Here is a 13,081-nt window from a genome sequence, read left to right on the forward strand (position 1 = left end):
CAGGAACATCTAACATGTGAACATTCGAATGTAATATATTTAATTTCATGCAAGAAATGCCCCAAACAATATGTAGGAGAAACTAAGAATAATTTACGAACTCGCTTTAATGCTCATAGGTCAGACATCAAATTAAAGAAAGACAAGCCTGTTTCTAATCATTTCAACCTCGACGACCATTCAATAGACGATCTCACCCTAATCCCAATGGAGCGTATAGAAATTGACTTGCCCGAAGATGAAACTACCAAATTCCGTCAATCTAGGGAGGCCCATTGGATTGAGACATTGAATACAGCAAGACCTATAGGACTAAATATTCATCATAATGTAGGCATAGCACCCTTTGTTGTCCCGTTTAATACAACCAGCAATCGAGCAAGCAAGATAGTTCATGCCCACTATAAGAGCCTTCAAGAGAAATTCCCCCATGTCTATAAGCAGAAAATGATAGTTGCATATTCAAAAAATAAGAACTTAAATGATAATATTGTTCATAGTAAACTAAAAACAATCAGTACATAACAGATACTATACTTCTCGCCCATTGGGCGAGTTATTTTTTCTAATTTCAGATCAGAATAAGAACAGAAGAAAACCCAATATCAAGACCCTTAATCCTGATTTCTAAATAAAGTGTCTGCTCCACCCTAGGCCTGTACATTTGGGAGAATCAAACCCTCCCTTCCCCGAAATCATATATTGCCCATCCCCCCTCCACCTTCCCAGTAGGGCTGAAATAATTAATGATAAAAGATACAACTAATCAGCTCTTGGTTGCAACAGGAAAAAAATCAAATTGTTTTTGTGGCTACATGTCTATGAGCTATTTATTTTTCTCTTTATAATGTATTCTCATTCCCTATTCATTCCTATCAAATAATGGTAAATTGGTTTAATTTCGTGTCAATACGTCGTTATTTAAAGAGATTTTGTGTTAGAGAGTATGTGAAGATAACGATTTGTGTTTGAGGATAAAAGATACTGTAAATGATTAGATTAATTATTAAGTATCAATTAGATTCTTATTGTCGGCACGTGCTCTAGGCATCAATCTCTTAATCGCTCAATTATCGTTTCCCAATGTAATAATTAGGTTCTCATTATTAAAAATGAAAAGAATCGGAAACGAGGTAGCACGCCCCCTTGTCAATTGGTGAAATCGTTGTAGTTCGGAGGTCGTGATTGGTTCGCGTGCAGACGATTCTTGGAAACCGGAAATTAGGACTGCTGACTAACAATAATTACAAGAAAACGACTCTTTTATGTATGTGAGAACAATTGAATCTTGTTTAAAAAGACCTCCTTGTTGTTTATTGATTTCAGGCGATAATTTTCATTCGCAGAAAATATACAAAATGAGCCGCGCACGCTTAGATTATCATTTGATGACATTTGGCATCCTTCGTTACTTGTCGCGGCCTAACTGCAGAATTAAATGATATTGAATTAATAAGTGATATTTTGGAATTTAGTAACACAAAATCTAATTAATGTGAAATGGAAACAACGGCACCAACGAACATGAAGTTTACAGCATCGTCGTTTTTACCATCAGAAGATGCAAGTAAATTGAATCAAGTATCAACTCTTAAACAAGTACATCCATATTTGGGACTTGATTTTTCAAAGTATAATTTCGGACATTTGATGACAGCCGAATCAAGTATGGACAAATTGTCAAATTTTACCAATCACCTTAATGCTAATAATTATAGCTCAGCCAGACCTGTTATGTTCTCCAATTCACTAGCACTGACTCCTTACGGTAAGTTTTAAAACTCTCTCATTCTCTATTTTTTCATAGTTTATCTACAGCCTAGTAGTATATATACTTCGGGTAGTATATGATAGTTCTCAATCAACCGCCAGCATTATACTCTGCGATACAAGATTCTAGTATAAGCGGACGTTAACTTGTCATCTACCATCACCACCACTGCAAGCATTGAAAACACACTTTTATAATTAAACAGTGTTGTTTGGTCAATTAATTTGATTGGTAATTTTTCAAAATTGTGTCAGTTTCTCAGACACTAATAGTAACTTGCTCTACTGGTCATTCAAATGCCATGTATTTGCTTCACGTTGGAGATACACTTTATATTATTATAATTTCGATCAATGGTGGTTCGGTGCTATCGAGATACAATATATGAAGTGAACTATAAATTTATTTGGGAAGAATTTTTTTTACTTTATTTCATCTATTGAAAATATAAAATGACTCTGTTTATGTGAATGGTGTATTCTTAGATCATACCAATCAGTATATATTTAATGCCAAAACGGCATGAAAAGAAAATATATGTATTAATTTCACAATTTTGTTCACGTAATTTTGTGTTCATTTCTTATCGTTTGCCTTCAGTTCCCCACAGAAAAAGACGCGAAAACAAACCAAGACGTCAGCGAACAACATTTAGTAGCGACCAAACGTTAAAACTAGAAATGGAATACCGAAGAGCAGAGTATGTGACTAGAACCAGACGTCTTGAACTTGCAGACGATCTCAATTTAACAGAAACACAGATTAAGATATGGTATCAAAACAGACGTGCTAAAGACAAACGAATAGAGAAAGCACACATTGACCAACATATTAGGTAGGGTATACTTTCAACAAGATTGTAGCTGGGTCGTTCGCACGATAAATGACTTAAACTCTTGAACATTTCAGCCAAATGTGTTTTTCTCTGCCTTGTATATCCTTTACGTGAAAATGATTCCGTTCGGCATTATTTGACAAGCTCATCATGAGCTATTCAGAATCTTGCGGATCCTTTCTTTCCTGAAGCTGAATCTTGACATTGATTTTTCCAGTTTTATTCCTACCCATTTACAGAGGAAGTATGTGCCGATTAATTGGTAATCTCTGGGTCTGAAAACTGAATGTGAACTTGAAAATTGGACAAATTTTAATAGCTAAAAGCAAATGATGTTTTATTAACAAAGAATGATATTACAATGTTACACCCGGCATTTATCAAACGGACATACAATATTTTTAAATTTGGTGTTAACCAATCCACAACAAAAAAAGTAGGAAGTGAAACATCGTTTACTTTTTTCTGGACCCCGACGAAAGTCCGTTAAGTTTACCAGTATGACCATTGGAACGTAATCTTCTTAAATGTATTAATTGTATATTTCAGATCAATAGGATTCAATAATTTACCAACATCATTACAGTACTCTGGTTTACCTCCATCAACATTACCATCTATTTATGGTTGGGATCCCTGGATGTTAAGAACTCCTCTAAATGACGTCAATAAAGTATAGTACGTACTCCATAAGGACTCACCTCAAAACTATGGACACTTACACATAAGATACCAATGTGAAAGAGGGTCTGATAGGGATTGTGTGCAGTAGAACGGTTGGGAGTTATAAATTTGATTAAAAATGTAGATCAGAAGTTTCTTTCTATATTTTTTTGACACATCTTGTATTGAACAGAGCTTAGAACCTAACCACAGTGAAACAAATTACACGAACCTAAACATCTGGACCGGCATTTTAATCAGATTCGAGGCAGATGATGCTATCCACATACATATGTCCTATGCAATATAATTCTATGAGGATAGTAATGCCTAATGTGTTGTCACGAAGAGTTTCACGCTTTCAGTTTTTGTATTGCATATAAAATGGTATACAAGATACCGAAATGTTATAAATTTTACAATAATGATAATGATGATTTTTCAATTGTGAATTAGTTTCACTCGCAGTTCACTATAGGCGATCTTAAGACATGACTTGTCTTCCTACGACTACGTACCAAACATCACACAGGACACAGAAGGACAAATATCAGACCCAACTGTCGTCTGTCCAATTATATCATCTCTCTCTACGGGCTACTGAGTTAGTATGTATGTTTGTAATAAAATATTTGTCCTTTGTGATAGGTAATAGTGTTGGTATGTGACTAGCGTGAAATTGTCAGGTACTATCTCGGATTCATGTTACGGACCAAATTTGTTATTAACAGTTGGTTTCAGCTTCAGTTGAGAAATGAATAAATTGGTGAAAATGCCGAAAAGTTCTATACCTTGTATATATTATGTGGTCGTATTCATTTCTACTCTTCGGTCAGAGCTTCAAGATTTTGTGATTTCTGTCCTCACAGCGCTAATATTTTACACCAATGTAAGATTAAGTTTTATTTGAAGTTTTAATTTCTTCAAACTGTACATATTTCAGCTATTACAGATATTGTAAAAAAAAGGTTTCCTTTAGTTACATGATGGAGCAGTGGTGTTGTATCATTACGTGAGAGGGCCAATTCTCAACAGGGTATCACATGTAATTCATTCATTTTATACAATGATAGGAAATGTAAAAGCGTTGGGGTGGGGAGCCGGGGTAGCACCCTTTTAGGCTGGAATAGGAGAATGCAGAACTTAATACAGCCTCTGCCCCAGTAGAATTACATTCTTGAGCGCGGACCTATGAGAGGCCCTCACAATATACATAATCTATACTAAATTTACTAAAGAGCTCGTTTCAAGTGTTATGAATATAGCAACTAGTTCGATAATTTGGAAGGCGGATTTCCATAGTACGAATTAAGGCTTATGCGCAAAAAATAGAATTTAATCATAGTCAATCCTGGATATTTCGTGATAAAAAATAACAAATAGTAATTATTGTTACTCTCTATTAAAGTGTATTTTTTATTCCTACGACTAAAGGTTAATGATTTTGCCGATCTTTTATGTGACGGGTAGGTTAGAAGTGTAGCGTGGTCAAGAATTGAACGGAAGTCCTAAGTATGGCTATAATTGGAAATTAGACATTTGCTGACCATTGGTCAGTTATTAGTTCCACTTTGTTACTTTCTATTTGGAAACGGCAAACACACTAACACGCCATATAGAGTTTAATTATTATAACTGAAAAATTATTTTGCGTGGCTAAAAGAACAAATTGTAATAGACATTTTCATGGGGGCAAAATGATCATTTGCATCTGGACTGCAAGGTTATTCCACCCCACACCAATAATGATTTTGGGACAACGACAAAGATGAAAGTAAAACAAGCAATGCGATCGTAGTCGACTGAAAAACTTCCAGAACATCTGCTTAGGACGCTTTGACGGAAATATGAAGACTCCATTTGGGGTCCAATAGTCGATGGAATCAAATATTCATGTTATTTTGATTGAAATAGTTTCCTATGAGAATGAGAGATGTTATTTCCGAACGTATTTAATTCATTGAAGACTAGAGAAAGTTTCATTAGCACTCAACTGTTAAACGGAAAATACATAATTATACAAATTAATTGTTAAATTCAAATTAATCAGTCTCTTAACTATCTGATTTCCGCCTGATACATTAGCTTTATATAACAGATCAACATAATAGACTCTTGGGGAACACGACTCAGAGGACAGACCGTTCTATCGAATGCTACCGGATGGAGAGTGTCTAATGAGGATTTCCTTATCGAGCAAGCAAGCCAATTTCTGAAGGCTTAAAGGGGTTGTAAAGAAGTTTTCTTAAAAAAAAGTATGAGCATCGTAGACACTGATAGCATCAATCTGCGCCATTCTAATTTTCAATCAGACGTCTGTGGTTCCTACAATACCAAAAAACTAAGTGTTCTTCGCAATAAATAACATCAAACACTTAGTTTTAGTGGAATTGCAGGAATCACAAACATCTGTTTGAAATTTGACTTGGTGCAAATTGATGCTACCACTATTATCAGTCTCTCCGATACACATAAATTTTTATAAAGCCTTTACGACCCTTGAAAAGAGACCATACATATTCACAGTAAATTTCGTCAAAGGCTGTTTATGTCTGAAGCCGTTAGTCGAAATATTGTCAATTGTGACCCCAATTTCTATTACATTGTAATCGAATCAACAAAGTATATTACAAAGGACATTCCTTGAAAGCAGTATACATCACTTTCCTTGTGAGTGTACATGTTAAAAAAATCTGTAATGTCAGATCCACTGAAACGTTGTTTTTTTTGTTTTTTGTTTTTTTGCAAATAATTTCAGAATTTTGTATGCACCTCGGCATATTTAAGGACCTCGCCAGCCTTTAAATGATTTCCTTCCACTTGGATTTCCCAGTGGACTTTTTCTGAAAAGTTCCAAACGTTTATTATTATTATTGTTTGTGCAGTTTGAACTCACCTGCCAAATGTCTTGAAGTTCGGTGCGATTAAATTTATGCATTAAAAGCACATTTTTAGTTTTAAAGTAACACTTTGGAATTAAATGATCGTGACGTGAATTATGAAATCCTGGAATGGAAATAACACTGATCCTGAGCTTAGTTAAACACATAGCAACATAAATATCTTCTAAATGGAAATAGGGAACAACTGCAGACATGTTGATGATTTTAGCAGCTACATTCGGAGTAGTAACATAGCCCGTACCGGTACAAAATGGAGGATAAACGTCGGACGGATAGTCCTTGTGAGAAACATAGTATTTGGAATTCATGTCTCGGTGTGGGCGTCCAAGTTGACACATGCCACCAAGAGTAAAAGTGGTGGATCTAAAAGTTTCCAAGCGTTTTAATAACATTGGCACATTGACCCATACGTCATCATCAGTTTTCAAGATAAATTTGGTTTGATTACAGATGTGAACCACCCATTGTAAACCCATCACTGTCTTTAACGTTAAATTTGTGTACGTATCCTGAAAATTTCCTAAGAGAACGTCTCTGTGGATTTCTGCCTCCATTTTTGATTTGCTATTTTGATTAGCACTTCCCTCTCCTAACAGAAACATATATCGTATATTCGCGGTGTTTTTATTTGAATACGTCAACCACGTCTGCCTTAAAGTATCTCGATTCTGTTTAGCGTCACAGTGACTGAATATTAATATTAGTAAATCTATTTGCGAGTTGTTATTTTGGCATATTTTTGGCATATTGTTGGAAAATATATTTTGGAAAGGTCTATTGTGACTGACATTCTGTGAAGCTATAAATTTATCGACAAATTTTGAATAAATGTCGTGAGTTACAAAAGAACGACTCTGATGTAAAAGAGCGCGACCACGAGGTTGAGAGTTCTTTCTAAATATTCCCAATTTGTTTCCTTGGTCATTCCGTCCGAATCGATGCTGATGCCTGTTAATCATTGGCACTACAGGATTTCTCCGAAACACTGGTGCATTATGGAAACGTTTATTGGATGTTTGAGGAATCGGTCTCGGCACTGTTCCAGACGGTATTCGTAATATCAGCACTGTATATCCAAATATGGCAAAAAAACATACACACAAGAATGTCACCATTAAATCGGTTAACACAGCAGACTTCTGAATTGGTTCACGTAAACATTTTATCCAACAATTCATCCAGCTTTTGAAGTGAAAAATATTATTCAGCCCTGCAAAAAACATAATCTTTAAACTTCGGGAATTTATCACGAATTATGTACCATGTAAGGAATATTTACTATTTCTAATGAAAAATTGTTTTGGTTATTGCTCTCGACAAATTTGTCCCCCCAAGCATATTTTTGTTTTTTTCTTTCAAGTTCAAATTAGGCAAAAGGGTGTTTGTGGGTAGATTTAAAATCCATGCACATAATTGAAAAAAAGACACTTTGTAAAGTTGTGTCGTCGTTTCAAAAAGGTGGCATTGGGGCAAGTGCCTAATTATTTGTGGCTATATAGTATCTAAAATGAAGAAAGATGAGAATTTCAGCTGACAATATGGCCAAAATCCTACATGTAGGCCTTCTATAAAGTCAGATTGAAAACTAAAAAGTTGAATCAAACCTGGTCGTGTTAGTTTCACCATTCCTAAAGTTTATCAGAAAAAGATTTTAAAATGTGATCCAATTGCACAAGTCTGTCCAAAATGTGTATGAAAACTACTGGTACTCTGCCATTTTGGTCGCGTAAAGATTTGACCTTTGAACAAAATTGATCAAAGATAAGATAGACAAACTTTATAAAAGATACCAGAATCTTTAATATAGGACAGGATGACACAATTAATGAGATAATGACCCGAATATAGAGTTTTATTTTAATAGGCTAACTTCCTGGTAGTAAATTAACACATTGGACGGATTTCGACCACTTGAAGCTTTTATTTTAACATCACTTCAACCTAATTCAATGATATTAGCTTAGTATACTTGTTATAAGTAAATATATATCCTATATTGGCTAAATTATGAGTTAAACTGAAAGTAATTTTTGTTTTAAGATAAAAGATACGTACGTATTTACAGCCAAAATGCTATGTCATTTTAACCACAGAATATACAAACGTGTTTATCAAACTGCCTACTGGTGGACATATTGGTCTTGTGTTCATTGTAAATTCGTCATTGTAGCGAATGCCCATTGCCCATGGTAGAATATTCGCAGATGGGTCATATTGTCGTCAGATTATTACTCGGTGTCCACGACAACAGCTAGGTTTCACGATAACCCTATTGATCAGCTGGTCCTTGGCAAGGATTATCCATGTAAGCCTTTTTAAAAGTCAAAAGTTTGTTTGTCTTTCTTGAATCTGCTTTATCATTCCTCTCCACCAATTTTCGACCTTAACAGCGTTATTGCCAGAAACGTTTGGATAATGTAACTTCGTGGTTATCGGTCCAGATTTGGTGTTATAACATATTCGATCTGTAAACAAAACTTTGGAACCAAGACCAGGGAGAAGAGATTTTACAGCATCAGTTTGTCATGAAGAAATGTGCGGTTTGGCAAAAGTTTGTCCGGTTTGACACGTTTGGCGAATTGACAAAACCCGATATGACGTTGATATCCCACGTGATCACCCAATATGGCAGCCCCCATAAATATTTACCTGAATGTGATATTTACATGAAAAACGACAATTTTGACTATTGCCATCGGATTGTTTGATAGTTTTATGCTTCGTTGAATGGACTAGAGCTTCAATGTCATGTTTTCAGTTTGTAAAGTTTGTTTGAAAATGAATCTTGGTCTATTTGTGTTTTGTAGGTCAACATGGATTTCCCATGCAAGGGTCAAGGTCATATTCAAGATATAGACTATTTTCATCATGAGTAGTTTAAAACTTATTTCTCGTTTCATTTCTGAGGCAAAACATTCAAGACTCGTTAAATTTGATGCTTGTGATCTGTATAAGAAAGACTTATCGTTGTCACCGTCAAATCCAAGAGTATTCCAATGCAAATGCTCTTTTTCAACATCTCCTGAAGCATTTATCTGGCAAAGCAGTTTTAGGAGCTTTGACAATATAGTTGCATTAAAGAAATATGGAATTGCAACTGCCACATGTAACAGACAATTATATAGTTTTTATGGCCATGGCTCTAATTCATACAATCACTCAAACAAAGAATATAGAATTTTAAAGCCATCCCAACTGGACAGAAGATGTAAGTTAGGCTCTGTTTGTTTCTCTGATGCAGCAGACAAAGAGCCAAAAGAATATGTAAGTGTTATTTTGTCACATTGTAAACTCAATATTAATCTCTACTTTGATAATCTCTATTTTTCATCTCAAGCCACGGAGGGTCACAAGCTTTTAAATTGAATCCACCATCTAACTTTACAGGGGTGTGATGATTATTGTCGACTTCCACTTGGCCAAAACAAATACTAGTCAATATATTCATTAAATAAGTGACCTACACCCCATTATTTATGGCACTTGCAGGAGCGTATCAAGAAATGTCGGAAAGGGGTCCATAAATTAAAGGTGAGGCACCAAGGGCCTATTGACCCTTCCCCTGAATATGCTACTGGGCTTTTACTGAAATGTTGACATAAACAGTTATAAAAATAACGAGGTAGTTTCAGTCACACATCCTACCAGATGGGTTAAATGGCAATTCATTATTTATCAGCTCACTTCTGAACATGGCAGGCTATGGTCATTGTGGAAAGTTTTCATCATTCCTATTGCAATTTATCCTTGCAAGTGTTAAATTCTGTCATTTATGTCAAATAAAGTAAACTTTTGTACATATGACTAGTTTTGAATATTTCAGCATTTGGCTTATATATGCATAAAGCTAAGAACAGACTGGGCGAATTTTATTAGCTGGTACTTTGCGGAACTATTCACCGTTGAATTCATTCAGCCGATGCAGTGGACACACTGTGTGAATACCTGAGTGGATAACTCGTCTGCAAATTATATTACGCATGCTCTGGTGTCCAGAAAGAAGCGAAGAGTGGCATTTGCTTATATCGTATAAGTTGGGCTTTGACTCCCATAACATAATTAATTCCTATTTCTTTTCTGCACTACACATTACATCACTGGAGGTTGCCATTTTGTTGGTTGTGTCATTGGAAAGTTCACAATAGACTTTGCTAGAGTGGTTGCAGGGCGTGGACACGAGACAAGAGCGATTAATGGGGCGATTAATGACAACATGCTTGATGTTGGCGAATGGTTTCAGCCGATGGTCGGACAAAATGTTGTAGCACTGGATACACTGGGGATTGACTTGTCCAAACCATTCGCTGTGAAAATTCGCCCAGTCTTGTCTGCAGCTTAAGCATTAAACTGACATGTTTATTAGCGGTCAATATGTGTTGAAGCAGAGAAAAAAAGGCCAAAATTTGGACTAGAGAATTATATATATTTGGGACCAAGTTTACTTAAGTAGATATCATTAATTATGGAAACTAATTATTTTTCAGAAAGAAAATATATATACCATACCTAATTTATTAACCATGTTCAGAATAGGTTCTACTCCTATATTAGGCTATCTGATAACCAGTCATTCCTATCAATTGTCTTTAGGTCTGTTAGTTATTGCTGGTATAACTGATGTGGTATGTTAATGGGTTTTTATTTCTTAAGAATAATGATTTCTCAGCAAGCTTGAAGCAATTTGTCCAGTCTGTGGCTTTCTGTTAAAGAAAATAAGGATCACAAATTAGGATCCAAGAGAATTCTTGGCCCAATCCTGTTGGCAATGATCTTTCCTGGATGAATGTTGCCCATCAACGCAGTTCAGGGTCGATTGGAATAAGAGGAATGATGACTTATATTAGGTCACCAGACTTTAACATGATGACAGATTAGAACCCATGACCACCATTTGTTTGTCATTCCACACTCTAACCAATTCTGTTATTGCCGATAAATAAAAATAGAAGGGTATTGGACGATTGTTTTAGTCTAATATTTATATCTGCATACTGTTAAATGTTCATGCAGCTTTTCACGTTCACATGTTATATTTTTTTTTCAGTTAGATGGCCACATAGCTCGAGCCTTTCCAAGCCAGAAAACAGCATTTGGTACACATCTTGATCCCTTAGCTGATAAATTATTAGTGTTTGTTATTAGTTTTTGTTTAGCAAAAGTCAGCTTGATACCAGGTAAACTATAAATATTTTTTCTTGGCTTTAATCTGGATCAATCCTTTAGACTGACTTTAGACATGATAAAAACTACCACCATTGATTCTATTTAGAACAAAATCATTTGATTTAGTGATGTGTTACTAATACTGGCTGTATTTTATTTTATTTTCAGTGTTGTTATTTAGTGTTATAATAATAATAGGTGTGTTACTAATACTAGCTGTATTTTATGTTATTTTCAGTGTTGTTATTTAGTGTTATGATAAGAGGTGTGCTAATGATACTGGCTATATTTTATGTTATTTTCAGTGTGGTTATTTAGTATTATTATAATAAGAGGTGTATTACTGATACTGGCTGTATTTTATGTTATTTTCAGTATGGTTATTTAGTATTATTATAATAAGAGGTGTGCTAATGATACTGGCTGTATTTTATGTTATTTTCAGTATGGTTATTTAGTGTTATGATAAGAGGTGTGCTAATGATACTGGCTATATTTTATGTTATTTTCAGTATGGTTATTTAGTATTATAATATTAAGAGATGTATTATTGATACTGGCTGTATTTTATGTTATTTTCAGTGTGGTTATTTAGTATTATAATATTAAGAGATGTATTATTGATACTGACTATATTTTATGTTATTTTCAGTGTGGTTATTTAGTATTATAATATTAAGAGATGTATTATTGATACTGGCTGTATTTTATGTTATTTTCAGTGTGGTTATTTAGTGTTATGATAATAAGAGGTGTGTTACAGATACTGGCTGAATTTTATGTTATTTTCAGTGTTGTAATTTAGTGTTATAATAAGAGGTGTGTTACTGATACAGGCTGTATTTTATGTTATTTTCAGTATGGTTATTTAGTATTATTATAAGAAGAGGTGTGTTACTGATACTAGTTGTATTTTATGTTATTTTTAATATGGTTATTTAGTATTATAGTATTAAGAGATGTGTTATTGATACAGGCTGTATTTTATGTTATTTTCAGTGTGGTTATTTAGTATTATAATATTAAGAGATGTGTTATTGATACTGTCTGTATTTTATGTTATTTTCAGTGTGGTTATTTAGTATTATAGTATTAAGAGATGTGTTATTGATACAGGCTGTATTTTATGTTATTTTCAGTATGGTTATTTAGTATTATAGTATTAAGAGATGTGTTATTGATACTGGCTGTATTTTATGTTATTTACAGTATGGTTATTTAGTATTACAGTATTAAGAGATGTGTTATTGATACTGGCTGTATTTTATGTTATTTTCAGTGTTGTAATTTAGTATTACAGTATTAAGAGATGTGCTATTGATACTGGCTGAATTTTATGTTATTTTCAGTATGGTTATTTAGTATTATTATAACAAGAGATGTGTTATTGATACAGGCTGTATTTTATGTTATTTTCAGTATGGTTATTTAGTATTATTATAAGAAGAGGTTTGCTAATGATACTGGCTGTATTTTATGTTATTTTCAGTGTGGTTATTTAGTATTATTATAAGAAGAGGTATGTTATTGATACTGGCTATATTTTATGTTATTTTCAGTGTTGTAATTTAGTGTTATAATAAGAGGTGTGTTACTGATACAGGCTGTATTTTATGTTATTTTCAGTATGGTTATTTAGTATTATTATAAGAAGAGGTGTGTTACTGATACTAGTTGTATTTTATGTTATTTTTAATATGGTTATTTAGTATTATAGTATTAAGAGAATGTGTTATTGATACAGGC

General features: G+C 34.0%; 3 protein-coding genes across 3 annotated transcripts in view; 2 read left to right on the forward strand and 1 right to left on the reverse strand.

Moving 5' to 3' along the window:
* Positions 1-2,379: 2,379 nt before the first annotated feature.
* On the forward strand, positions 2,380-2,601 carry LOTGIDRAFT_100545 (hypothetical protein; the record flags this gene model as incomplete). The annotated part of the gene is made up of 1 exon (XM_009065385.1): positions 2,380-2,601. A coding segment is annotated over one exon (222 nt), but the record flags the coding sequence as incomplete, so codon positions are not given.
* Positions 2,602-6,294: 3,693 nt separating this feature from the next.
* LOTGIDRAFT_56334 (hypothetical protein) lies at positions 6,295-6,879 on the reverse strand (the record flags this gene model as incomplete). Its single annotated transcript, XM_009065346.1, has 1 exon — positions 6,295-6,879. A coding segment is annotated over one exon (585 nt), but the record flags the coding sequence as incomplete, so codon positions are not given.
* Positions 6,880-10,653: 3,774 nt separating this feature from the next.
* Positions 10,654-13,081, forward strand: part of LOTGIDRAFT_107885 (hypothetical protein) — a gene marked incomplete at both ends in the record, with an annotated part of 18,072 nt that continues 15,644 nt past the window's right edge. The window contains one exon of the mRNA XM_009065386.1: positions 10,654-10,794. Within this exon, the coding sequence (XP_009063634.1) occupies positions 10,654-10,794 (141 nt within the window). The remainder of the gene's footprint in view (positions 10,795-13,081) is intronic.

Source organism: Lottia gigantea (genome assembly GCF_000327385.1).
Source record: "Lottia gigantea unplaced genomic scaffold LOTGIsca_7, whole genome shotgun sequence".
NCBI lineage: Eukaryota > Metazoa > Mollusca > Gastropoda > Lottiidae > Lottia > Lottia gigantea.